Here is a 24360-nt window from a genome sequence, read left to right on the forward strand (position 1 = left end):
AGTGCCTGGCCAAAAAAAAAAAAGAGTCTCCACCTGGATTTAACTAAGCAAATAGGTAGGAGCCTCCCATTGGATAATTACTGCATGGGTGATTACCTTTCAGCTGGCGACAAGTTATTTAACCCCAACTGATGCAATGAGTAGCTTCTCATTTCTTAAACAACCATGTCTAAAGACACGTCCTGTGGTCGTGGAAAAGATGTTAGTCTTTTTGAGAAGGGTCACATCGTTGGCATGCATCAAGCAGAGAAAACATCTAAGGAGACTGTAGAAACTACTAAAACTGGGTTAAGAACTGTCCAACACATTATTAAAAACACGTTTGGTGAAATCAAATGGAAGAAAAACAACAGTAGAACTCAGGGCTATGTTTAATAGTGAAAGTAAGAGCATTTCCACACGTACACTGTGGAGGGAACTCAAGGGATTGGGACTGAACAGCTGTGTAGCCTTAAGAAACCCACTAATCAGTGAGGCTAACTGGAAAAAAAGGCTTCAGTTTGCTAGGGAGCATAAAGATTGGACTCTGGAGCAATGGAAGAAGGTCATGTGGTCTGATGAGTCCAGATTTACCCTGTTCCAGAGTGATGGGGGCATCAGGGTAAGAAGAGAGGCAGATGAAGTGATGCACCCATCATGCCTAGTGTCTACTGTACAAGCCTGTGGGGGCAGTGCTATGATCTGGGGTTGCTGCAGTTGCTCAGGTCTAGGTTCAGCAACATTATGTTGCCCGAAGAATGAGGTCAGCTGACTACCTGAATATACTGAATGACCAGGTTATTCCATCAATGGATTTTTTTCTTCCACACCACCACCTGAGTAATGCTGTCTACCTGCACCTAATTCACTATTTAAAGCCACTTAATTAGCAGCAATCCATCCCTAACGAAATACCTAACAGGAACACTGAGCTCAGTTTCTGTACGGGGGGAGGGTGGGATTTGGTCATCCTGCGTTGGCCTGTTTACAACCTGTCAGATAATCTGGCTGCGTTTCTTGCCTTGTTGTAGCTTTGCTGCCATGTTCCCGGATCTCAGCAATTACTTTTATAAGCACGATTTTTGGAAGAAGCGAAGGCCAAGTCGTAGTAAACTGGAACTGCCATTTAAACCCTGTTTGGCAGAAGCCAGATGTCAGGAATCTTCCTCTTAACAGTAACTGGAAATGAGGCAGAGGCGAAAATTCCGTAATTTGAGTAAATGCATTTCTTTTTAACCCTGTCTGAAAGGGGTTACGGTGGGTTCTGATGACGAGTGACCCCGTCATACTCGCAATTTCAATTCTTTCCAGTGACAGATGTGTAAAGAAGTTTGTACCAAGGGTAGAACAGCAAACATCAAAGCAGTACTTTCTGATGGGATGTTAAACTTCACGGCACGTCTCGGTCGGCGTGAAAATGTGAAATTCACACCCAGCACAGGCCTCGGGCGCATGCCTCTGTGCTGGATTCCAGTAGACGTAAACAGGTTCCCTCATGCTCCTTCAGATCTAACAGTCACTTCTTCAGAACACAGCTGCAGGTGAAAGTTTATTGAGGCTGTAACTCTTTGGAAATTTAAACAAAGCAGCCTAATAGACTGTGTTACCGGTGGTATTAAACTTGCAATTCTGCATTAACAGTCTTTGCGTATTCCGTAAAAAAAAAAAAGGTGGACAACCCAAATGTTTAAGCTGCACCGTCACCTCTTGCATTTCAACCTATTACCTACAGCATGGACAGGTGTTTATTCCTTCCATACCCCAGGATGCATGTAAAAAGAGCTCTGGGTGTGAACTAAATGCTTGTTTCAGCGCTTAACTCCCTCTCAGGCAGCCCACTGTTCAACAGATGGCGAAAGCGATGTCCCTCAGCGAGAACATAAGGCTTCAACGGCAGCTGCTAAGTGGAGTCTCCTGGCAACAGACTCAAGCTCAATCTAACGAGCGTCCAACACCTGAGATGTCTGAAAGGAGACACTTCTGCTTGCGCTGACGTCCACAAGTAGGAGATTGCTGCGCCGTTGTGTTCACCAGAGTGGTTTGCTGCAAAACTTGACATTCCACGTGGATTGTGAGTTGGTGGGCGGCACACATTGAAAGGTTGTCAACATGTCCGGGACTTACTAGTTTAAATTAGTAAATTACCTTTGTCAGTGTGTGCAGTTGTTATGGAGCTGACTGGAACATGTTTTCAAGTTGAATCTACCCAGAAATAAGACGGAAGCTGCAGAGTGAATGCAAATGCCTGCATCTGACGAATGCACTTGATGAAAGGCCGAGCAAGCTGCACATGGTCATGACACTAACGCAATGGGATGCGCCCTTGAGATGTTTTCACATTTCCGGTCCAGGATTACAGGCTGGAGAGTTACCAGTTCATTTCAAGTCCTTCTGTTCAGAAGTGTTTCCAATCAGCTAATGCGACTGAGGTTTCATGAAAACCAAGGGTTTGCGTGCAAGTGCATGATGGCGCAGACAAAGGAGCTTTTTGAGGACCTCCTGTTGCTCATCAGGCTGGAAAAGTTTACAAAACCATCTATAAAGAGATTGGAATCCACAAATCAAACAAATGGAGGAGATTTAAGACGACTGTTGCCCTCCACAGGAGTGGTCAACCAACAAATGTCACTCCAAAAAGCAAGACACATAGAAGTCCGAGAGGTCACAGATGAACCCAGAGGAACTTCTAAGCAACTAAAGGCCTCTCTCACATTGACTAAGGTTAATGTTCATGAATCCACCATCAGGAGAACACTGAACAACCATGGTGTGCATGGATGGCAGAGTGGTAAGGACAAAGGCACTGCTCCCCAAAAAGAACATTTGTGCCCATCTGCAGAAATGCAGAAAACATCATGTGGACAAGCAAGAAGACTGTTGGGAAAGATGTTTTGCGAACAGCTGAAACCAAAGCAGAATTATTTGGTTTAAAGGAGCGACATCATCATCAGAACATCATCTCATCCATGAAATATGGGGAGTGGTAACGTCCTTGTTTGGGTCTGTTTTGCTGCATCTGATGGATCTCCAAAAAGAACATTTCTGTCCATCTGCAGTTTGCAAAACATCACATGGACAAGCCAGAAAAAAACGTTTTGTGAACAGATGAGACCAAAGTAGAATTGTTTGGTTTAAATTAGAGATGTCATGTTTGGAGATTATATAACAGCACATTCCAGCATCAGAACCTCATCCTGCATGTGTAACATTGGAGGTGGTAATGCCCTTGTTTGGGCCTGTTTTTGCTGCATCTGGTCCCAGGACGACTTGCCATCGTTGACGGACCAATGAATTCTGAATTATACCAATGAATGCTAAAGGAAAACGTCAGGACATCTGTCTGTGAGCTGAATCTGAAGAGAAACTGGATCATGCAGCAAGAAAACAACCCCAAGCACAAAAGTTTGCTCTACAATCGAACGGTTAAAGAAGAACTAAATGAATGTTTTGGAACGGCCAAGTCAAAGTCTTGAACTTAATCCAATAGAAATGTTGCAGAAGGACCTGAAGCAAGCAGTTCATGTGAGGAAACCTACCAACATCTCAGAACTGAAGCGGTTCTGTTCTGAGGAATGGACTAAAATTGATTCCCGTATAGACGGCAGATCAGCAGTTACCGAAAATGTACTTTCTCGACTCGCAGATATGTGCAAATGATGAATTTTCTTTAATGAAAAAATTGCGCAACTACCATATTTTTATAGCTCTGAATTGGTTCCCTTTATCTATTTTCATGGCTTGTGTGAAATTCTGAGTCACTTTTATGCAGAAATGTAGCAACTTCTGAGATAAAGCATCTGGAATCTACCGCAAAAGAAAAGTTGTTGCTCAATTTGTTACGTATTATCCAAGCTAAAAGTTTGCTCCTCACCAATCCACCCATAAACACCCTTCCTCCATCTTTCCAAATCTCTCAGCTGGCAGACTCTGCTGGAGGACGGTCTCCCCACACCCCATTGTTTATCCTTTGATTTGTTTTAACTCGTTTCCTCGTTGAAGTCAACCTTTGGTTCGTCCAGCATTGCATCCTCCTCCTGGATAACCTCTGCCTGAGCTGAGATCAAGATTCCTCCAATGGCGACTGTACATCAACTAGTTTGGCCTGACCTCTACTGGACAGAGGTCCTCATTGCAAGTTAAATATACCACCAGTGATTTGAATTTTTTTATGTTTGTGGTCTCGTGTGGTTCCCTATTAACACACATTTAGTTATTTCCTTTGTGTTTTATAATAATAACCCACTTCAAACAGTCTAATTTTTTTATATATATATTATAAAACACACAGCTCCGTGCAGACGTAGATGAATTTTCCTTTTTGTAAAGCAGCTCTTCTCCTGTCTGGCTGACAGCTGAACCAGATAGAGCGGCAACCTACTTTCTAAACTACACCACGCTTGTAAGTCAGGCAACAATAGCAGGTGATAAGTTGTGTAAAATGCAGCCTCATTTTCTGAGGTAAGAGCACCAGAGATGCAGGTCAGAGCTGTGCCTTGTTTTGTGTTTCAGTGGTTGCACAGAGCTGAATAGATTTCAAGTTCATTCATTCATCTTCTATACCCGCTTAGTCCTGTTAAGGGTCGCGGGGGTCTGCTGGAGTCTATCCCAGCTGTCATCGGGCGAGAGGCGGGGGTACACCCTGGACAGGTCGCCAGTCCATCGCAGGGCTAACACAGAGAGACAGACAACCATGCACACTCAGACTCATACCTACGGCCAATTTAGAATCACTCAACAATTATAATAATCTGAGATCATAATAATAAAAGGGTGCATGCAGCACACATAATGATGCATGCACAGTTAAACTTCTGCAGTTTAGCAACAAGAACTTCCTCTCTGGAGGCGTCTTTTCTTCGTTCAAGCCTCTACCAGAGGCCTGGGACCTTGAGGGTCCAGCGCAGCATCTATACCCGGCAGTGCGCTTTTCTGGGCGGAGATCTCAGATGTTGTTCCTGGGATCTGCTGGAGCCACTCTCCTAGAGTTCCTGTCACATTCTTTTCTAGTTCCTCTTGGTATTTCTTCAGCTTCTCGTGTTCCTTCTTCCTCATGTTGCAGTCACTGCTGCATTTACCACTAGTTCCAAGAACGAGATGTTCATTTGTCACCGGCACAGTGGAGTGGTGGTTTGCACCGATGCCTCACAGCAAGAAGGTTCTGGGTTCGAATCCAGGGGCCTTTCTGTGTGGAGTTTGCATGTTCTCCCTGTGTCAGGTTCATTGGTGATTCTAAATTGGTCTTAGGTGGAGACCTGTCCAGGGTGTACTCCGCCTCACGCCCAATGACAGCTGGGTTAGGCTCCAGCCGCCCCCCTCCACGACCCTTCAGAGGACAAGCGACTACAGAAGATGAATGTGAATGACTGAATGAATGAAAATCAATACTGTGACCTTTGTAACAGTTAAATAATCTCATTTCAGTGTCTTGTAATGAAGAGCTCACCCAGCGCTTCACTGTGAACATCTGCAACGTAACGCAATCCAGCAAAATGAAATACGACCACGCAACGGCCATGAATTCTGCCTTTACAAAGGCTTATCTAGCTGGGTTTACTTTTTCCTGACGTTCATAAAATGTAATAAATCCACATTAGGTTTTATTACCCAGGTGGTATTAGTGCGCGGCACTTTGTCGGACTCCTCTACAGAGCTGATGGTTGTCTTATCTTATCTTAAATGTGTTCCTGCTCATTAACATGCATGAGTGGCATTTACGGCCGGATTGCTGGAGTGATGCGTGGTGTTTTCTTACAGGCTGCTCAGTGAGTGGCAGTGTGCAGTGAAACATGAGCCAGCGTGCTGTAGTTCCGCCTTTTGCCCACAGGGGGGCTTCAGATCTCACTAAGCAACAGGTTGCTTTGCATATTGCAGTGAGCTGGAGCTGCAGAAGCTTCAAGTTGCTGGTTGAAGTAAATGCAGAAATGCAACGTGTAGCTTTTATTCCATTGTTTTAAATAAACAAATACCTGCTTTGCGTATTCAGACGGTTAAAGCTTAAAGTCAAATACTCAACACTGGAACTACCAGCTGTGTGGATTGCAGTGCAACGCATCACTGCAACACTAAACAACCCCAACGTGAGTATTTGAATAAGTTGCTTTTAAGTAAGAGCTGCTTAGGGAGGTTCTGCAGACAACGGTGCTGTTTAGCCACAGTGTTAGGCAAATATTTCTAACAGGAAGTGTCATGGTAATTTGCTCCTGATGATAGTGAAAGTAAACAGCCAGCTGGGTTCACTTGAAACAGATCCAGTTTCTTTTCACTTAATATATTAAAGTCTTTAAGCTCATATAGGCCTGAGAATGATTAGGGAGTTAAAGAAGAAGAACGGTCCAAACAATACGTTAATAATTTACACATAATCATGCTGGTTAAATGCAGCTTATTGGGTGAGGATGCTCTTATTTTCTAAACATTTGTCGCCAAAATGTAGAGTTCATTATGGAAATTTAATGAAATACTAATACACGGCACTGCAGCTTCTATTTTGAACACTGAGTAGTCAGCATGTTTCGAGGTAATTTCTAGAATTTCCGGAGAAACCGCAGAGAGATCACATGGGAATTGCACACCAAGAAAACACGAGTGACTTTTCATTTTTAGTTTCAGCTGAGCGGCGACAACAATAACGACATAAAATCCCAGCTGTCTGCGTTCATGACAGCGAGGCAGGGCGGAAAGTTGTAAATCTGAGTATCTCCCACCCACTGCATGCTACTGAAATAACTCCTTTTGCTGTCTACAGAGGACATTTAGGGCTTTTCAGTGACACTTCTTCTTCTTCTTCATCTTCTGTAACCGCTTGTCCTGTGAAGGGTCACGGGAGGGCAGCTGGAGCCTATCCCAGCTGTCATTGGGCGTGAGGCGAGGTCCACCCTGGACAGGTCTCCAGTCTATCTCAGGGCTAACACAGAGAGACAGACAACCATTCACATTCACACCTACGGCCAATTTAGAATCACCAATGAACCTAACCAGCATGTCTTTGGACGGTGGGAGAAAGCTGGAGAACCTGGAGAGAACCCACGCAGACACAGGGAGAACATGCAACCTCCAAACAGTCGGCCCATGATGGATTAGAATCCAGAACCTTCCTGCTGTGAGGAATCAGTGCTAACCACCACGCCACTCTGCCGCTTCTCAGTTATATGATATCATAAAAATCAAAACTTTTGTCAGTATTCTAATTACCATGCAAAGATTGGGGAATTTTAAAATAAACAAATGTGATTGGACAATATTTTCTTTCCTGGTAGTCAGGAGGTTATTCCACTTGTGGCTGCGTTTCATTCATTGCGATCAACAATGAGGCACGCTCTGTGTGTTTGTGTTTGTGTGTGTGTGTGTGTGTGTGTGTGTGTGTGCGTTTCTGTGGTCAAACCCATTTGCACAGAATTTGTGTGTCGACGCTGTGCCTTTTGAATGCTTGTTGACGTTTTGTTTGAATGGCTCCGGTCAGGATGAATTTGCACTCAACTACTTCCTTTTTTAACTGTTCATTCTCTGGGTGATAAGCCGGGAAGCTGGCGGAGGGCGCTGGGCCCGCAGCAGCTGGCGCGGTGCCTTCTAACGGCACGGAAATATAAGTAAATAAATAAATAAATAAACTGACGCCTCACAGCAAGAAGGTTCCGGGTTCGAATCCTTGGGGCATCCCTGTTCATTGGTGATTCTAAGGTGTGAGTGTGAATGGTTGTCTGTCTCTCTGTGTTAGCCCTGCTCTAGACTAGAGACCTCTCCAGGGTGTACCCCGCCCCTCTCGCCCTATATGAGCTGGGATAGGCTCCAGCACAGACTAAGCATGTGATCAGCCTCTGCTTTCTTAGAGATCAGAATCAGGCGTGCTAAAACTAAAAATACAAAAAGAAAACCAAAAAAAGTGCATCATTATGTCTCACACCAGTGTGAAACGATGTTACTTCATTTCCTTCCCTGCGCTCGTGTAATTCGGCGAGCGAACGTTTCCCACGGCGCAGAGAGGGAACATCCTTTTCCTGCAGTCGGCTCGTGATGACGCCAAAAGCCACCTGCGTAAATCCTCGTCCTGGGCGCTGTGTGTGTTGCGACCGCCAAATTCTCACCAAGCCACCACATGCGCACATCATATCACACTCTAAACCTTATTGCCACATGCAGAATAAACCTGCATCGCAGAGGTAGTTGCACAACTGAATTGGCCAATTTGGTTTGGTTTAGACACTGTCATGTGCAGCAGCCTGTTGTGAGGGTAGCTGCCTTTTAATGCCACACTGGTCTTTCCTTTGGTTGTTTTTCAAATATGATTGTTTTTACTTAAATAATAAATTATGCTCTATTGTACAGTGTGATGTTAAATACAAATATAATAGAGTACATGACGCCCCCACACACCATCAGATCTGCTCTTCCACCTTTTCTGCGTCTCACAAAGACATGGCTGGTGGAATCAAAAAGGACGAAGCACAGATTTCCACTGGTCTAATGTCAGTTCCTTGCGTTCCTCGGCCAAAGCTTTGACTCCCTGTCCTTCCTCGGTGTTGTGCAGCCTGATGGCAGTTGCGATGAAGGGCCTGCGGTGGTGTTCCTTCTTGCAGCGTGGGTGCAGCAGTCTGCTGCAAGAAGGAACTGCTTAGGTCCCCCCTAGGGGTTGTCCAACATCCTCCTCCTCCTCTCAACCCACCTCCTCAATGGAGTCCAGAGAGCAGTTCAGGACAGAGACCGGCTTGTTGAGTCTCTTCCCGTCCCTTCTCTGAGCTCCCACTGCTCCAGTACTCTACCTTGCTGTGGTTTCTTGGGTGAGCAGCACCAGACAAACTGATCCGAAAGTCTGGACATGCTATATTATGTTTGTCTCAGTGAGGGACAGGAGGACACTGGACAATCCATCTCATCCACTAGACCAGACAACAGACGGACAGTGGCGCTCATTCTCATCCAACAGATTGATCCAACTCCATTTCCACAGTGAACGCTACAGGACGTCATTCATAGCAAACTCTATCCAGCTGGACAACAACTCACCTTTCTGGAACAGATACCACGTACTTTTATTTTATTTTATTTAATCTTTCTTTTGGGCGGCACGGTGGCGTGGTGGTTAGCACTGATGCCTCACAGCATGGTCCGACTGGGGCCTTTCTTTCTGTGTGGAGTTTGCTACTTGAGTTTGGTACTCCAGCTTCCTCCCACCGTCCAAAGACATGATGGTTAGGTTAACTGGTGATTGTCTCTCTGTGTTAGCCCTGCGATAGACTGGAGACCTGTCCAGGGTGTACCTATACCCCGCCCCTCTTACCCCATGACAGCTGGGATAGACTCCAGCCACCCCTGCCCTTGTTACAGAAGACGAATGAAGGAATGAATCTTTCTTTTACTCGTGGTTCTTAAGAGCGCTAAGAGCTAGCATGACCAAGCAGTTTCTCTTGTGGATCAATAAAGTTTACCTAAGTCGAACAACATCCTGTTGCCACCACGTCCATTCTCTGATGAACTGTTTTGGAGGCGCAAGGGGGACTTACGCAATATTAGGAAGGCGGTCATAATGTTATGCCTGATGTGTGTATATTACAATATTAATATAAATACATATATATATTTTTAACATTTTGTATTTTTCGTTTATTTTAATGTGTGTTGCTGGGGTACACTCTAAATGTATACATATTTATTTTTATTACTTCCGCTTCCATACATTACTAAAAGCCTAATGATTGGCTCATTAAAAAGCGTCTATAAATGGTACAGCACACACACGCACACGCACGCAAACACGCATGCGCGCCGCACGCGTACAGTAGTTACTGTACTTGCTGGAAGGAAGGAGGGAGGGGGGGCGGCATTCCTCTCTCTCTCGCGCGACTGTCCGTTGAAACACAGCGGAGCTTCCTGCTATTCTGTGTTTTGGTGGCAGGAGGCATCAGGCGAGCCAGCAGCGAAGCAGCGGAGGCGAGTCCAAGGAAGGTGGAGACTAAACTTCCTGCACAATAATCTTGAAGCAGCACCGAGAAAGAGAAGGGAGAGAGCAAGAGCGAGTAAGCGAGAGAGAAAGAGAGAGAACTGGGGAGGCTGCCGCCGCCGCCACCGCCACTGCTGCCGCCGCCGCTGAGGCAAGGACGAATGGATATAACGCTCACTTGAGTCGCCTTTTTCCCCCCCGTCGGTTAAATCGATATAAAAACACCCCGCGACTGATCGTGCTCGCCCACCTGGCTAGTAGCTAGCTAGCAGCGACGCTGCTCGGATACGACATTCCCAGCATTTTCACAGCGAGGCGTTGCGAAGAACAGGAATGGGTGAGTTTTCCATGATGTGGCGCTTGGTGTTGTGTTTTTTTTTTTTTTTTTTTCTGTCCGTTAACCGTTAACCGTTTTCTCCGCGGTTTGAGCCTACCTAGCGCCGGTGATAAGTGACCGAGTTTTTGGGTCCAGGCGTCCGCCGTGTCTCCTTCATCATGTCCCCACCGCGGGGACAGCCGCAGCAGGGAGTCAAAAGTTGGCGAGCCCGACAAGCTAGCTGCTGCTTAGCCTAGCCAGCTAGCTTTCTGGTTACTAACAGGACAACGCCACCTCCATCATCCCTGGAGTTGGCTGCGTTTATTTATTTATTTATTTATATAAAGCTAATGTTGACATGGAGCTACCTCAAAGCTGGTGTCAACACGGCCTCTGCAAAACCACTTACTGTCCCCTGAAACAGTTGCTCTAAATTCCCAGCTTATCCCTTTACCTACCTACCTACCTACCTACCTGGCTTCCTGGCTGGCTGGCTGGGCTCAGGATCCCAAAGTTAGGACTCTATAGTCTCTGGGTAAATAAATAACCAGCAGACAGGACACTTCAGAGTCTTTCTGCATTAAAGGTTAACTTCCTCTTTTCACATTTGATGTGAGATGTGACACAAGTAGGAGACACTTCTAATTGTGCACACAGTTGTTTCCTGACTTAGATTGTCTCCATGACAGTGGCAGACGTAACCTGTACCTTTCTCAAACCCAGATGCATGTAATGCTGTGCTTGCTTCCACCACCACCACCACCACCTCCTCTACCTTCAGGTCTGGACCCATCCTTTGCCAACTGCTTTTAAAGCTCAATCCCATTCCTTGAGGTTGGGAATATAACATCCTAGATTATGCAAAACGTCGTGACCTTGTACAGTAGTTGGATTTAGACTGCAGCTCGTGATGCAGAGATGCTGTGATCTCCGGCGCTTCCTCGCGCAGAGGAAGTGCTCTGATCTCGGCGTGCCTCTTCTTTGCAGACCTCCTTTTTTTTTTTTTTTTTTTTACTGTACCACGAAGAAACCCTCGCCTAGCCGTGCGTCAGTAGACGTGCAGGCTGCGGTCGCCGCGGCCGCGTGCAGGAGGACTGCTTGCTCAAGATCTTCGCTATGCTGTAGAACGGGTTTTGGTTTTTTTTTTTTTAAAGCGCAGCCTTGCTTCGCCTTTCGGCTGCTGCTGCTGTTAAGCTATGTCAGAGGAATGCTCGCAGGAAAAGCTGCGTTCAGAGTAAACTGAATGAACCGGCGCTTACCGCTTAGTTTTAAGTGCAGAAAGTTTACGTGGACGTTAAACCACAAGGCCAATACTAAGAAGACAAAAAACAGTCAGTCAACAGCTGGGGAGTTGTTGAAACTTTGAGGACCTGCCAGAGCAGCCGTCTTAACCGTCTATTTATAGCTAATTAAGCTCGCATGATTTGATAAATTCATTGTACTTGGCTTTGGTATGCATTTCATTAAGTTGCTCAACGCTGAGGATATCTGAGCCGTGTTTGAACATGTCCCCGGCTCCAGGTTTGTGCCCCTCGCGTTGGGTGTTTGCTCTCTCTCTCCCCCCGAACGTAGGCGATGTTCAGGTTGGTTCTTAGCCGGCCGGGACAGCCGCACGAACGCGAGAAACGCAAAGTTTCCAAAGCAGATCCGAGCCCCGTTTGTTTTTATAAACGCAGTCGTCATCAGACTTCTTTAGATGCGCCGCAGCCTGAATGTCACAAAACGTCAAGCGTTCAGTCCAGAGTCTATCGTGGGTCTGAGCAAAATCCAGCAGAGCACTACAGGGGACGACTCAGAGAAGAGAAGTTTTTTTTGGGGGGGAAGGATTCTGCACAGGCAAAGCTTGAATGAATCCGCTGGATCAAGGCCGTTTAAAACTGCCTCATCATCGTCGTTACACATCATAGATGCTACGCAGCCGCATGCAGATTGTTTCTTGGTTTTGTCTGTCCTCAAGATCTGATATGGAGACACAAAACAGATCAACCTGCAGCGTGGCCGTCTTCCTGGTTTCAGGCCGCACGCCGCCGCCGCCGGCCGGTGGTTGATAGCTTTGAAGTGTTATGCAATGCAATGCTGCTGCTTGGTGTTTCCCCCTGCTCTGTTTCCAGTCTTCAATCTTGTACGGTTTTCAGAGACAGGAAATGAACCAGGGGGGCCACGATAGCGGCGATCACGCAGACAGCCGGGACACCGAGACAAGTGCTTCTGTGTCGGTCGGTAGCCGGCGTCACTCAAGGACGCGCTCTACAACGTGTGATTGAATATTAAGCTCATCTGGCCTCGGCTAATATTTACCAACCTGCGCTCGCTGTCCCCACCCAGGTGTTACTGTAAATGCTGAAGGTCAGTTTGCCTTCACTGTTTCTTTCAGTGTGTGCTTGTGCGAGTGAGAGTTATTATTTGGTGTCGCACTAAAAAGAGTTTTGAGCATTTATTTCGAAATGTAAGTCCTGGTTGTTTGCCTGTTTGCCTCTGGAGGCTTGCAGAGTCTCAGTACTGTTGCCTCGGCCCGTTTTTCTTTCGGCTGTGTGAAATATCAGCGCATGTCAGTGTTATTTAGGACGCACGCCTGAGATTCCCCTGCCTCCGTAGAGTGAGGGAGGTCTTATCATCTTCACACCAGCTTGACTCTGACTTCCTCCCGCATGGCAAACACTTGTGCAACACACACTTTAACAATTACTTGTGCTTCTTTTCCACCAGAGAGCACTGAGACGTTGAGCGTTCATAGCATCGTGGCGTTTCCTTCTTGGTCACAAACAAATACAAATAGTATATTTTCTTGTTTTTGTCAGTTTAAAAACTTACAGAAAAGTTTCTGAGACCTGTAGTGATGACTAGGGATGCACCGGAATGAAAATGATTGGGATTTGCGATCTACCGGTCGTCGCGATCGACGTATTGGCGACTCTTTTGCCTCGGCACCATCACTGGGAAACTTCCTTGCTTGGATGTTTGGATTTCAGGTGATATATATTAAATGAAAATGGCTATCAGTGGGTCTTTATATAATATTTATTTATTTATTTATTTATTTGATAGGGACAGTGCACATTAATGAACATCTATTCAGACAGAAACAGACGTAAATATGCCGGATTATAGCAACAATGCTAATTTGCATCCACAGTCCCTAGGCAGGTAACACAACAACATGATAAGAGACATAGGACAGGACAACAGATGACAATAAGAGCACAACACATGACAGGACATTACTAAGAAGATGAAAGTCAATGGTTACCCGACTGGTTTGATTTCAACCACTGCTTGAGGTGATATATAATACTTTATATATTGAAATACATCACAACATCCTGTTTCGGCCGCGTTGTTTCGGTGATAAAAGTCTTTCATTTTCGTCCGAAAATGCACCATTTTCGGTTTTCGGCCGAAATCTTTCGGTGGCCGAATATTCGGTGCAGCCCTAATTATTATTAGGCTGGATTCAGGGGTTTTGATCGGACAACACACTTTTTGAAGTCATCACTAGGGACGCATAGAATAGGCCCAAAAGTGCATTTTTCGGTTTTCGGCCGACCATTCTCGGTGGCCGAATATTCTGCGCGTCCCCAGTGATGACTGCAAAAAGTCTGCTGTCCAATCAAAACCCCCCGAATCCAGCCTGAACGTTCACACCACCACAACAAATACTAAATCAAAACCCTGTTGAGACCAGCATCAAACAGAAGTCTCTTCCTCGGGTCTGTAAAGGCCGTCGGACACATTCAGTCTTTTGCGTTCGGTCTACGTCGTACGTGTCAAACATACGGCCCCGGGGGCCAAAACCGGCCCACCAGGGGGTCTAATCCGGCCCGCGGGATGAATTTGCAAATTGCCAAAATTACATTGAAGACATTAACTGCAATTTTTCCAATAAAAGTAATTGCTTTTCCAAGGGTTCACACAGATTTAGTAAGAGTTGTGGACATAACACAACACTGAGACCTAGAACTAAACAGAAATTGCATTTTTCTTTTTCTTAAGAAATGTCCAGTCATTAAATGTCAACATTTTCATAGTGTTCTTCTTTGCACTTAAACAAATGGAAGCATTTGGAGTTGTCGTTATTTATAGGTAAATGCGCTATTGGTCCGGCCCCCTTGACATCAAACTGGGCCGTATGTGGCCCCTGAACTATAAATGAGTTTGACACCCCTGGTCTACGTCATCTGTAACACAAAGATCAGACTTGGCTGAGTGCTCGGGTCTGATCCAGTCGTTTTATAAATACCTTTTATCAGCTCGTATATCAGTCGGTCAAGTCTTATACGACATGAAGTAACGATAACTCACTTAGAAACTGGAACCACTAAATGTTTGGTTTCACATTCACAAATATCATAAAGGGCAAAGCAAAGCTGAGCAGTGTTTCCTCTCTGTTGTCTCAGGGTGTCACCAGTATGTGTTTTACAAGTGCACGTATTTCTGACTTGATGACTCCTAGTGGGCCAGAGTATAGTTCAGGTGGGACCCCTCTCATCCCAGGATCTGGACATACAGTTAGTGCAGATTGGCTCATTACAATGTAGATTAGACAAATCAATATGTTCTTTTAAATGTGTCTGGCCCTTCTCCCATTTATTTTTTTTACCCGGCTTTATTGTGATTGTAGACGGCTAACTTTAAACGAAACACAAATTCTAATTATAGCCGCCTAGTTACAGCCGTCCCAGGACAATTTAGATCATGATCTAGACAAGAGAGAGAGAGCGTGACTCAGGGCGGCTAACTTTAGCTGTTACTTTGTGTGCCCTTGCGTCGCAGCATGAAGCAATCTGTCGGGATCTTCCAGCGGCGCGGCGGTCACGTGCAGCCTCGCCGATGTCACAGACTCAGACTTCCATGACGCCGTTCGGGGCCCGTTGGCGTTTGACGGGCTCGGCCGCTTCACGCCCACCGCCGCCGAGGCTCTTTTGTGTGGCGGGACAGGTTTTTAATTTGCTTGAATAATGGCGACAGGCGCCGTTGAAAGCGTGTTTTTTTTTTTTTCTCTAGGTGTCTAAGCTTAGCTCCCAGGTGTGTAATGTGTGGCAGGGCGTGGTTTACAAAAAAAGAAAAACACACATGTTGATCTGTTATCTTGACGCTTCTGTGAGCAAATAAAGGTGCACAGAGGAGCTTTCTTTCATTTGGACAAGCCGCCGGTCTGTCTTCTCAGGCTTCTCTGGATTTCTTGGTGGTGCTTTGCGTTTCGTATCGGGTACCTCCTCTCAGATCAGAGGGAAGGAATGCAGTTATGAGTTCCCTCTTCACCGGTTGTGCGAGAGACTGAAAGAAGCACAGAGAGTACACTGATTTAGACAGCCTGCCTGGCAGTCGGCTCGCTTGCGTGGCCTTGTGTACCCCCCTCCCCCCCTTCCTTCCTTCCTTCCTTCCTTCCTCTCCTCTCCTCTCTCCTCTCTCTCTCTCCCCCCCTATTTAACATCTTCCTGTGACCTGTCTATCACTGGCTTATATAATATCCACGCTGCAAAGTATTCAGCTGACTAGCATTGTGTGAGGAGAGGAAAACAATAACCTGGAAGTTCCTTTCCCGTCTGCCCCCGAACCCCCGACCCCCTGGCGCACGGACGGGCCGCGGGCGCCGCGATGAGATTTTCTTTTGCTTTCTAGCGCGACGGCCGGTAAAAGCAAAAAAAAAAAAAGCACGGCGAAACCTCATCGGGGAAATCGTGGAAATGATTAAACTTCCCTCGCTAAAGAATTAGCAAATATGTGTGTGTGTGTGGCGAAGAGACGGAAATGTTCCTCTTGAATGCTGAAACTTTTGTTTCGCCGACGCCGAGGGGAGGAGACGGAAAGATAAACTGTGTCTGATAAGAAGAGCAGAGCAGAGCAAAGCAAGACTGAACACGATGGAGGTATGCCGCAGAGAGACGTTACCCACACTCGTCTCCTGCTCTGTAGCTTTGAACAGGACAAAGGATTTAATTAATATTTGTTGAGATACACTGTGATAGTTCAAGGGTTCATGCAGTGATGTTATGTGGGAAGGTTCGCCTGAGTCATAGTCTTAATAATCAGGTTGATTTATTAAGATCTTTCTGATGCAACTGATTGACATATTGTTGGTTTTCTTCCCTTTAATACTAACTAGTGCAGTGCCCGTCGGAAGTATGTATTCCTATAGTGGTAGCCTACAGGTGCTGTGTATGAGGATTAGTGGAAATATTAGAACGGAGAAAACCTATTTTACCGATATATTTTACATTTCTTATCCAAACAACGTCAAACTTAGCAATGCACATCTTTGTGCCCGTAGCGAGACACCTGCCCAGTTTCAAATAAATCGGGCCAACGGTTCGCGAGATATGCGTGCCACAGACACACACACACACACACACACACACACACACACACACACAGACGCTTCTTGATTTATAGATAGATGGCGGACTACATGCTAGTTTTCCTGCTGGAGAAGATATTGAGCCTATTAGGGTTACCAGGGCAAAATATCATTTCTCCTTGAGTTTGGTTTCTTCTAAAGCCGATTTGTAAACAGTGCTCAAGATTTGTGCGCATGCTCCGCCTCTTCCTCTCCGTTTTTGGTGAATTTCTGAAAGTGAAATTGCTGCGGTTGTTGCTTGCATCACCACAGCATCCTGTTTCGGCCGTGTTGTTATGGTGTTTAATTTTCACTGTAGTCTTGCAAGTAGGGATGAAGCAAAAATTTTTTGGCCGATAAACCAAAAAAACGAAAATTGCTGCGGTTGTTGCTTGCACGTGTTGTTTCAGCGATAAAAGTCTGAAAATTTTTGGCCGAAAAACAAAAATGCACCTTTGGGCCATTTTCGGCCCGAAAATTGCTGCTTGCATCATCATAACATCCTGTTTCGGCTGTGTTGTTTCGGCAACACATTTTTGGCCAAAAATTTTAAGACTTTTATCGCCAAAACAACAAGTGCAAGCAACAACTGCAGCAATTTTCGGCTGAAAATGGCCCGAAAGTGCATTTTTGGGTTTCGGACAAAAATTTTCGGTTCATCCTTACTTATCACGCCCCAAGTGTGAGCACTGAAACAGCCGGCATGGACCATGTTCATGACTTACAGTATCCGGATATATATATATAACTACCGTAACTTTCCTTCGTCCTACACTGAAAGCATACATTGAAGAATTTTCCTGAGGAGGTTCATGACAGTAACACAACTATAATAACAAGTTCAAGGATTCAAGGATTCTTTATTGTCATTACAACACATGTTGGTACGTGGGAAGGAACGAAATTGGTTTCTCTGGTCCCGATTCAAGCCATAAGTAAAAAAAAGTATAAATATAGAATATAGAATAAAATTAGCTATCTAAGTATTGTACAAAATAGCAGGTGTGTATAAATATAGGCGGTAAAAGCATCAACACTAAAAGTTAACTGCAACGAAGTAACTGTTTAATCCTGAATTTCTTTCTCATTGTGAGTAGTTTTAGTTCTGAATGAGTGACACCTCTTCATAATCCACGTTATAAACATTAGCATAACTTGCCTTTATGAAAAGAAATCCTTTGGACATCGTGTTAAAAACATGCTAAATAAACCAGACATTACACTTGGAAGACGCCGGATTCTGTACCTGATATAAAGTGATCGCTACACAAGTGATATCCGTTTCTTGAGGGATCCCACCAGACCCTGAAGACAGGAACATATAGGCTTAGGTATTTTGGTTTGCCTCTATTGATCCCTCTAAACGATGCTTCCCCTTCACAACGTACTGTCACATTCTGAGACAGCGAGGTGCTTTAACAAGGAATCATGGAGAAGAAGACGTGATCTGAGCCTTGGCTGCGTTTCACTAAACAAGATGAAAATGATGACGTTTGCAACCGGGGCAAAGGGCTTCATTTGTAGCATTGTTTCCCATTAATTGCCAAGACTATAGCATTTAATAATAGTGTCACAACCAACGGAAACTGGTTAAACCCAAATAACCCCAAGGCCTCAATTCAGTGGCTATAATCTGTCACCACAGTAGAAGTGCCTTTGCTAGTTTTCCCTCCAGGTGCTATCAGGCCATAGAGTTAGAAGGGGACGCAACAAGAGGACGTCATTAAAAGAGCACCGGTCAAACCCTCAAGGATGTAAATAGTGGTGGAAAGCCGTAATAATCAGCTCAAACTATTGTGCAATCAGTGCAAACAAAGCAGCGTAACAGGCGTAAGAAGTTGTTTTTTTTGGCGTCTTTCTGGTTTAGCTAGCTATCTGGAGCACACAGTAATGACAAACTAGAGTCTAAACGGTAACTCAGGCTGAGAGTAGAGTGTCAACACTGCCAGCACCAGTAGCTTTCAAGGTCAGCGGAGTTCCCATGCTACAAACAAAATGTGCTGCCTTCATTTCTAATGATTAATAGACTATTGATTTTACTCTTTAATACCAACAGTAGCGTTGATTGGATCCACTGGATGGGGGGTTAGAGCTGATCTTGTCTTTCTTACAGGGTAATTGTTGGCTCTTTAAAGCCTGATCTGCTTCCACAGTCTGGTTTGGGTACGCCAGGTGTCTAAAGAACTCTGTTAGGCTTCAGCAAAAACCTTTCAACGCACAAAACCAGCAAACGAGAGCCGTTTACCTGGATTTGGAAATAGTGGACGTTACACAAAATGGTGCACAGAAATCCCCTCTAACTTCAGCTTTCTCCCGTTCTCACTCGTGTCTTAACCGTTTCAAATATGTCAGGAATCCTCCTCTGCCTCTGGCCCGGGGCCAGGTCACACCACTCTTAAAAAGAGGGATAGCAGAATTTCCTAGTGCGTGTTTGCTCCTTGTACTTCCTTCACTCTGTCGTAATCTCACCTTCTTTCACACCCAGATCAAAGACGGCTGATGTGTTTGTTGCTGGCATGCACCCTCTACAGTAGGCCAGGAAGTAACGTGGCGTCGCGGTTTGTGTCCGTTTAGAGCCGTGGTTCATTTTCAGAAGTAGCAACCATGACTGTACATGGCTCTTTACTGTATCTGTGTGTCATTCAGCCAAACAGTGTTAAGTAGCGTGTTTGTAGTTGGTCATTTCCTGTCTCGGCCTAAATCGGTTACAGACAAGAAGTCGCCTCTAGAAGGAAAGGTACTTTGTTGCTATTATCTGCATAATTTGTCAGCTCTGTCTGAAAGTATTAAGGCGCTTGTACGAAAAACGCAAGGACTTGGGTACGTAGCCTTCGTACGTAGCCTACGCTGGTGCGAGCCATTTGTACTTGTGTCTTTTTTGCCAGTCTGGTTCATTTTTGTTTCTACTTCCTGCTTCACTTTCAACAACGGCGACTGAAACTTTGGAGTCCTACAAATGTCTGTATCTCTAAACCTCCTCAGTTAACTGTATCGATTCTTTAGTGATCCAAAACAGTCAGTTGGAGATGGAGAAGCTGTTGGAAATACTAAATCAGAAACACGCTACTACCAAGTTACATTTCTGGGGAGGTGGACGTCAGCTACGGCGCTAGCCTCTGCGTAGAGTCCACGTTGTCGCCGTAGCCTCTGCGACAACTCAACGCAGAAGCCTAAACCACCTATAAAGTTAACGGAAGCTGGACCTGGTGTTTTGCGGATGTTTTCCTCACTTATCCCACAAGGTTAACAAGTCACTTTCTCTGTGCTCAAAGTGAAATTCTCGTCTCGTCTCGTCTTCTTCCACTTATCCGCGTCCGGGTTGCGGGGGCAGCAGCTTCAGCAGGGTTTGAAAATGAAATTGTTGCCACAAAATTCCTCTTATAAACTATTACTTATTCAGTTGTTTGTTGCAAACCGTCTCTAAAACAGAAACACTTCTCAGATACAGATTAGTCCACTTTGCTACTGTCTAACCTCTCCATTGTTAGTCTGGGATATACACGCACTCGCCAGTTCATTAGGCACACCAGCGAGAACAAATGCCTTCTAAGATAACGGCTCTAAATCCCCCTTCACGACTCTTCTAATGTTCATTTTACGTTGAAACGGTGGCAGTTCAGCTGGACGGTCGTTTTGGAGGATGCGGTGCTGCTGCTGTTTCCTGTAGCTTTGGCTGGGACGCCTTGAGTTTGCAGGAGCAGATGGAGTTGTCCGTCATATTTATCTTCCTCAAGATGAGTTCCGATCTCAGAGCCGGGGCTGACTACTTCTTAAGTGCAGTCACACCCTGCATTAGCATGCGTCTTCGTTTTAGCTACGCAGAACAAGATGCAGAGAGGTTCCGGGGGATTGCCATGTGTCTTGTGCGTGCTATATTGTGCAAATAGCTGTTGCACGATTACTTTGGGCACATCTACAACAACACAATACAAATCAAAGCGTTCTTAAGATGTAGATTAACACTGTAATCAGTTTCCGCTGCCACGCCAGGCCGCACTTCCCCCGGTTTTATCTCATCTCCCTCTTGTGCAGTCTCTTGCTCTTGTCTCATCATCTGCTTGACAGCGTCCCATTTAGTTGACGCGCTTTTGGCTGCAGCTCTTAGCCTTTTTGACCTATTTCTGGCCTTCGCAGCCAGACCGGTGGACGAACTCGTGCGCGTCCAGTGTCGTGTCTGGAAGGCGGAGTTTGAATTCTGCGTTCAGATCAGCTCTAAATTTAGGGGAAAAAGGTTGAAGATTGCTGCGCTACAGCATCAGTGAGCGTTGTATTGCGCTTGCATATATGCTGATATCATTTGTTCTTAAATCACGAGCAGACCTTCTGACCTATATGAGCACAAAGGTAGCAAGACACATGCAGGCTAGGTCGCTTCCTGTTTTTGTGCCAGAAGCTTTCAGCACACTCACCATGTGTAAGTTTTATGCTCACTCGCAAAGAGATGCACTTTCTCTCGTCTTGTTTGTCTATTAGTATGACGCCGTAAATATCACAGTAGCTGTTGCCGGGACTGGATGAACCGAGTACTTCTCCAGACTTGGCAAAAAAAAAAAAAAAACCCCTGATCTAAGAACCTTACAGGAGCCGATCTTGGCTGGTTGTAGTTCACGTTACTCCGTCGTTAGCGAGCTTTTCTTCACTTTAATTTCTCTAGAAGTCTCGGGGTTCGACCTCCGGGGGGACCCCGGCTCATAATTCAGTGGAACTATTGAGGTCACAGTCCCGCGGCAGGATGCTCGCTCCTGCGACGCACACATAAACCACCTGTAACCACGCTGCTGACAGTTTTTTTTCTTTTCTTTTGGCAGCGCCTTAATGTATTTAGAAAGGCATTTCCTCCGAGGGAACAAACCGAGGAGACTCTGTGCGCGGGCCTGCCGCTGGTATTTCGCAGGCCAACACCTATCATTCACTGCGCTCATTCAGCAGGCCTGCCCTGATTTCAGCCGTGTGCACCGAAAAAAAAAACTTTCTTTGTGTTGCTCCTCCACGTCAGATGACCGTAAACATTTCCTTCCAGCGACACGTCCTTATCTGGCGTCGTAATGACATGCTCGGCGGGCGGAATCCTGTAACGTATGACTAACTGAGTGCACAGCAGCGTGCTCAGAAGTGATTTAAGTCGCATGGATCCGGCAGGCCTGCGTTCCTCGGGGCAGGGCGTGTTTGTGTGGGCCGTAATCTCTGCGTGTGGAAGTCCCTCTGCTTCGCATCCAGTCATGTGGAAGATGAGCCCTGCCCTGTGTGTGCTGCGATTCGGCCCGTCAGCCGTTGCCTCTTGTTTACTACAGCAGATCATATCTCTTCCTGCGGTTACACGGACAGATAGTTCCAAATTATGGTCTGGGGCTTTCGGCTAAGATGTTTGTTTGCGAGTCGCTTCGGCTTGTGCGTCGGTGTCCTAACTGTGGGCCGACCCCCGTGGTCTATTTTCAATTTCTAAACATGTAACGGGAAGATGGCCCACACACGGGACTTACATGTGATTAATGAGCCTGGAATAAAAAAGGCCGCGTCTAGAAACACAGCTGAGAGCCAGAATGACCAACAGCTACATCAACCTACATTTATTTTATGGTATACCTCACCTGAGTGGCCCCAGGTCAACACTGTTGGTTAGAACACAGGGCTGCTCAGTTCATAATAGTGTTACCTGCAGTTGCCCTGTTGTGCTAGTACATCAAATAGCGTGCAAAGGGAGGCCAGGGCGACTAGAATCCACTGAGCCTGATTTATACCATAGCCTGATGCGTACCTCCCCACAAAAGTAAGTAAATGCTGTGGCGACGCCGACCGCAGCGGCTGTGATAGGCCCAGTACGCACTTCCTCATTGCCCAGCCTCCTACACACCATCAACTCAGACGCCTTCTATATGTTCTGTGCTGCTAGCGCTTTAGCAGGATAGCTACAGAACAAGTGTAGCCTGCTATAGTGTACTCTCTTCGTAGCTCACCACTGCAGGAGTATAAACCAGACAGTGTTTTACTGCCTAATGCATACTCTGACTGGTTGATATATTCTCATGCGAGAGCGTTTCCAACTGCTGGAGGACAGATGTTCTTATATCAGAACCCCGCAACTTTGAACTTGCTTAACCTATATGAGACTGCTGGACCTTATTCTTAAACTTATTTAACGTTTGCTGCACATTTACTTGGAGTAAACTGCAGATTAATGGACGCCTGAGTAGAGGATTCGTCTACAGTAGAATGACTATAGAGAAGTACATTTTATACAATGGCAGTGAATAATATGAATCACTACCTTAAGTAAATTCTGTTTCTGAGTAAATGTAATGCCTGCGATCGGGACGTGTTTCTTACTGGTGAACAAATCAGAGGCTGTGTTTCTGATTTTTTGGGGCAGCTCTGTTCTCAAAATAAACCGAGCTAGCACAAAACAGCCAGCGAGACGCAACAGAAACAAACGGACGCTGAAAATCCAGCGCCGCAGGGGGTCTGAATCAAAACAGCTGAGGAAAAACCTCACATTGGTGGTTTTTAAAATTTACCTTCTGCGTGCTTTGACCAAGAGGAAAGACACAAAGGTTTATTTGATCTGTGGGAGTTTACAAAGAAAGCTGACTTCATTCATTCATCTTCTGTAACCGCTTGTCCTGTGAAGGGTTGCGTGGGGTGGGGGGGAGTGGGGGGGGGGGGGGGGGGGTTCAGTTCAATTCAGTTACTGTGAAATTACTTTAAAGCTTATCATTAAAATTATAGTGGTTACCATAAGGCTTGCAAAACTATTGTTTGGCCTCAACCTGTGAATGTTCCCATATTTATATTTCTTAAGATTTGGCACCAACATTGGATTGGACTCTTAGATGAACTCAACAAATTAGCTTTTAGGAATCAAGAGTCAAAGTTATTGCAGCTTGACTAGTTAGTGTGAGAATACGGCCACAAGGTGCTAATGCTACGTCATTATTTTTTGACACTCTGTACATTATTGATCCTTTTGTTGGCCTTGTGATTGGTCAGCTGTAGGGATGCACCGAAAAATTTTGCTGCGGTTGTTGCTTGCACGTGTTGTTTCGGCAATAAAAGTCCAAAAATTTTTGGCTGAAAAACCGAAAATGCACCTTTGGGCCATTTTTGGACAAAAATTTATCGCCGTTGCTTGCACCATCACAACATCCTGTTTCGGCGATAAATTTGATCTCACTGTAGTCTTGCAAGTAGGAATGCAGCAAAAAATTTTGGCCGAAAAAACGAAAATGCACTGTTGGGCCATTTTCGGCCTGAAAATTTCTGCTTGCATCATCATAACATCCTGTTTCGGCCGTGTTGTTTCGGCGATAAATTTTCAACCGAAAATGGCCCGAAAGTGCATTTGCGGTTTTTCGGCCAAAAATTTTCGGACTTTTATCGCCGAAACAACACGTGCAAGCAACAACCGCAGCAATTTTCGGCCGAGAGTGCATTTTCATTTTTGGCCAAGAATTTTTGGACTTTTATCGCCGAAACAACACGTCCAAGCAACAACCGCAGCAAAATTTTTTGGTGGATTTTCGGCCGAAAGTGCATTTTTGTTTTTTCGGACAAAACATTTCGGACTTTTATCGCCGAAACAACACGTGCAAGCAACAACAGTAGCAATTTTCGGCCGAGAGTGCATTTTCGTTTTTTTGGCCAAGAATTTTTGGACTTTTATCGCCGAAACAACACGTGCAAGCAACAACCGCAGCAAAATTTTTTGGTGAATTTTCGGTTTTTGGCCAAACATTATCGGTGCATCCCTCGTCAGCTGATGACCAACCAGAGGACTCTTACCCATTGTCAAATCCTAACTCC

The 24360-nt window shown here is 45.5% G+C and overlaps 1 protein-coding gene across 2 annotated transcripts in view; it reads left to right on the plus strand.

Annotated features, from left to right (window-relative positions):
• The first annotated feature begins 9849 nt into the window (after positions 1-9849).
• Positions 9850-24360, plus strand: part of cd2ap (CD2-associated protein) — a 75309-nt gene continuing 60798 nt past the window's right edge. Inside the window, exon 1 of one of the 2 annotated variants that reach the window (XM_084559799.1) lies at positions 9850-10250. In XM_084559799.1, the coding sequence (XP_084415925.1) occupies positions 10247-10250 (4 nt within the window). In that variant the 5' untranslated portion in view covers positions 9850-10246. The remainder of the gene's footprint in view (positions 10251-24360) is intronic. The other variant, XM_084559798.1, reaches the window with a different exon arrangement.

This window comes from Chelon labrosus (assembly GCF_963514085.1).
Source record: "Chelon labrosus genome assembly, chromosome: 14".
Taxonomy (NCBI): Eukaryota; Metazoa; Chordata; class Actinopteri; order Mugiliformes; family Mugilidae; genus Chelon; species Chelon labrosus.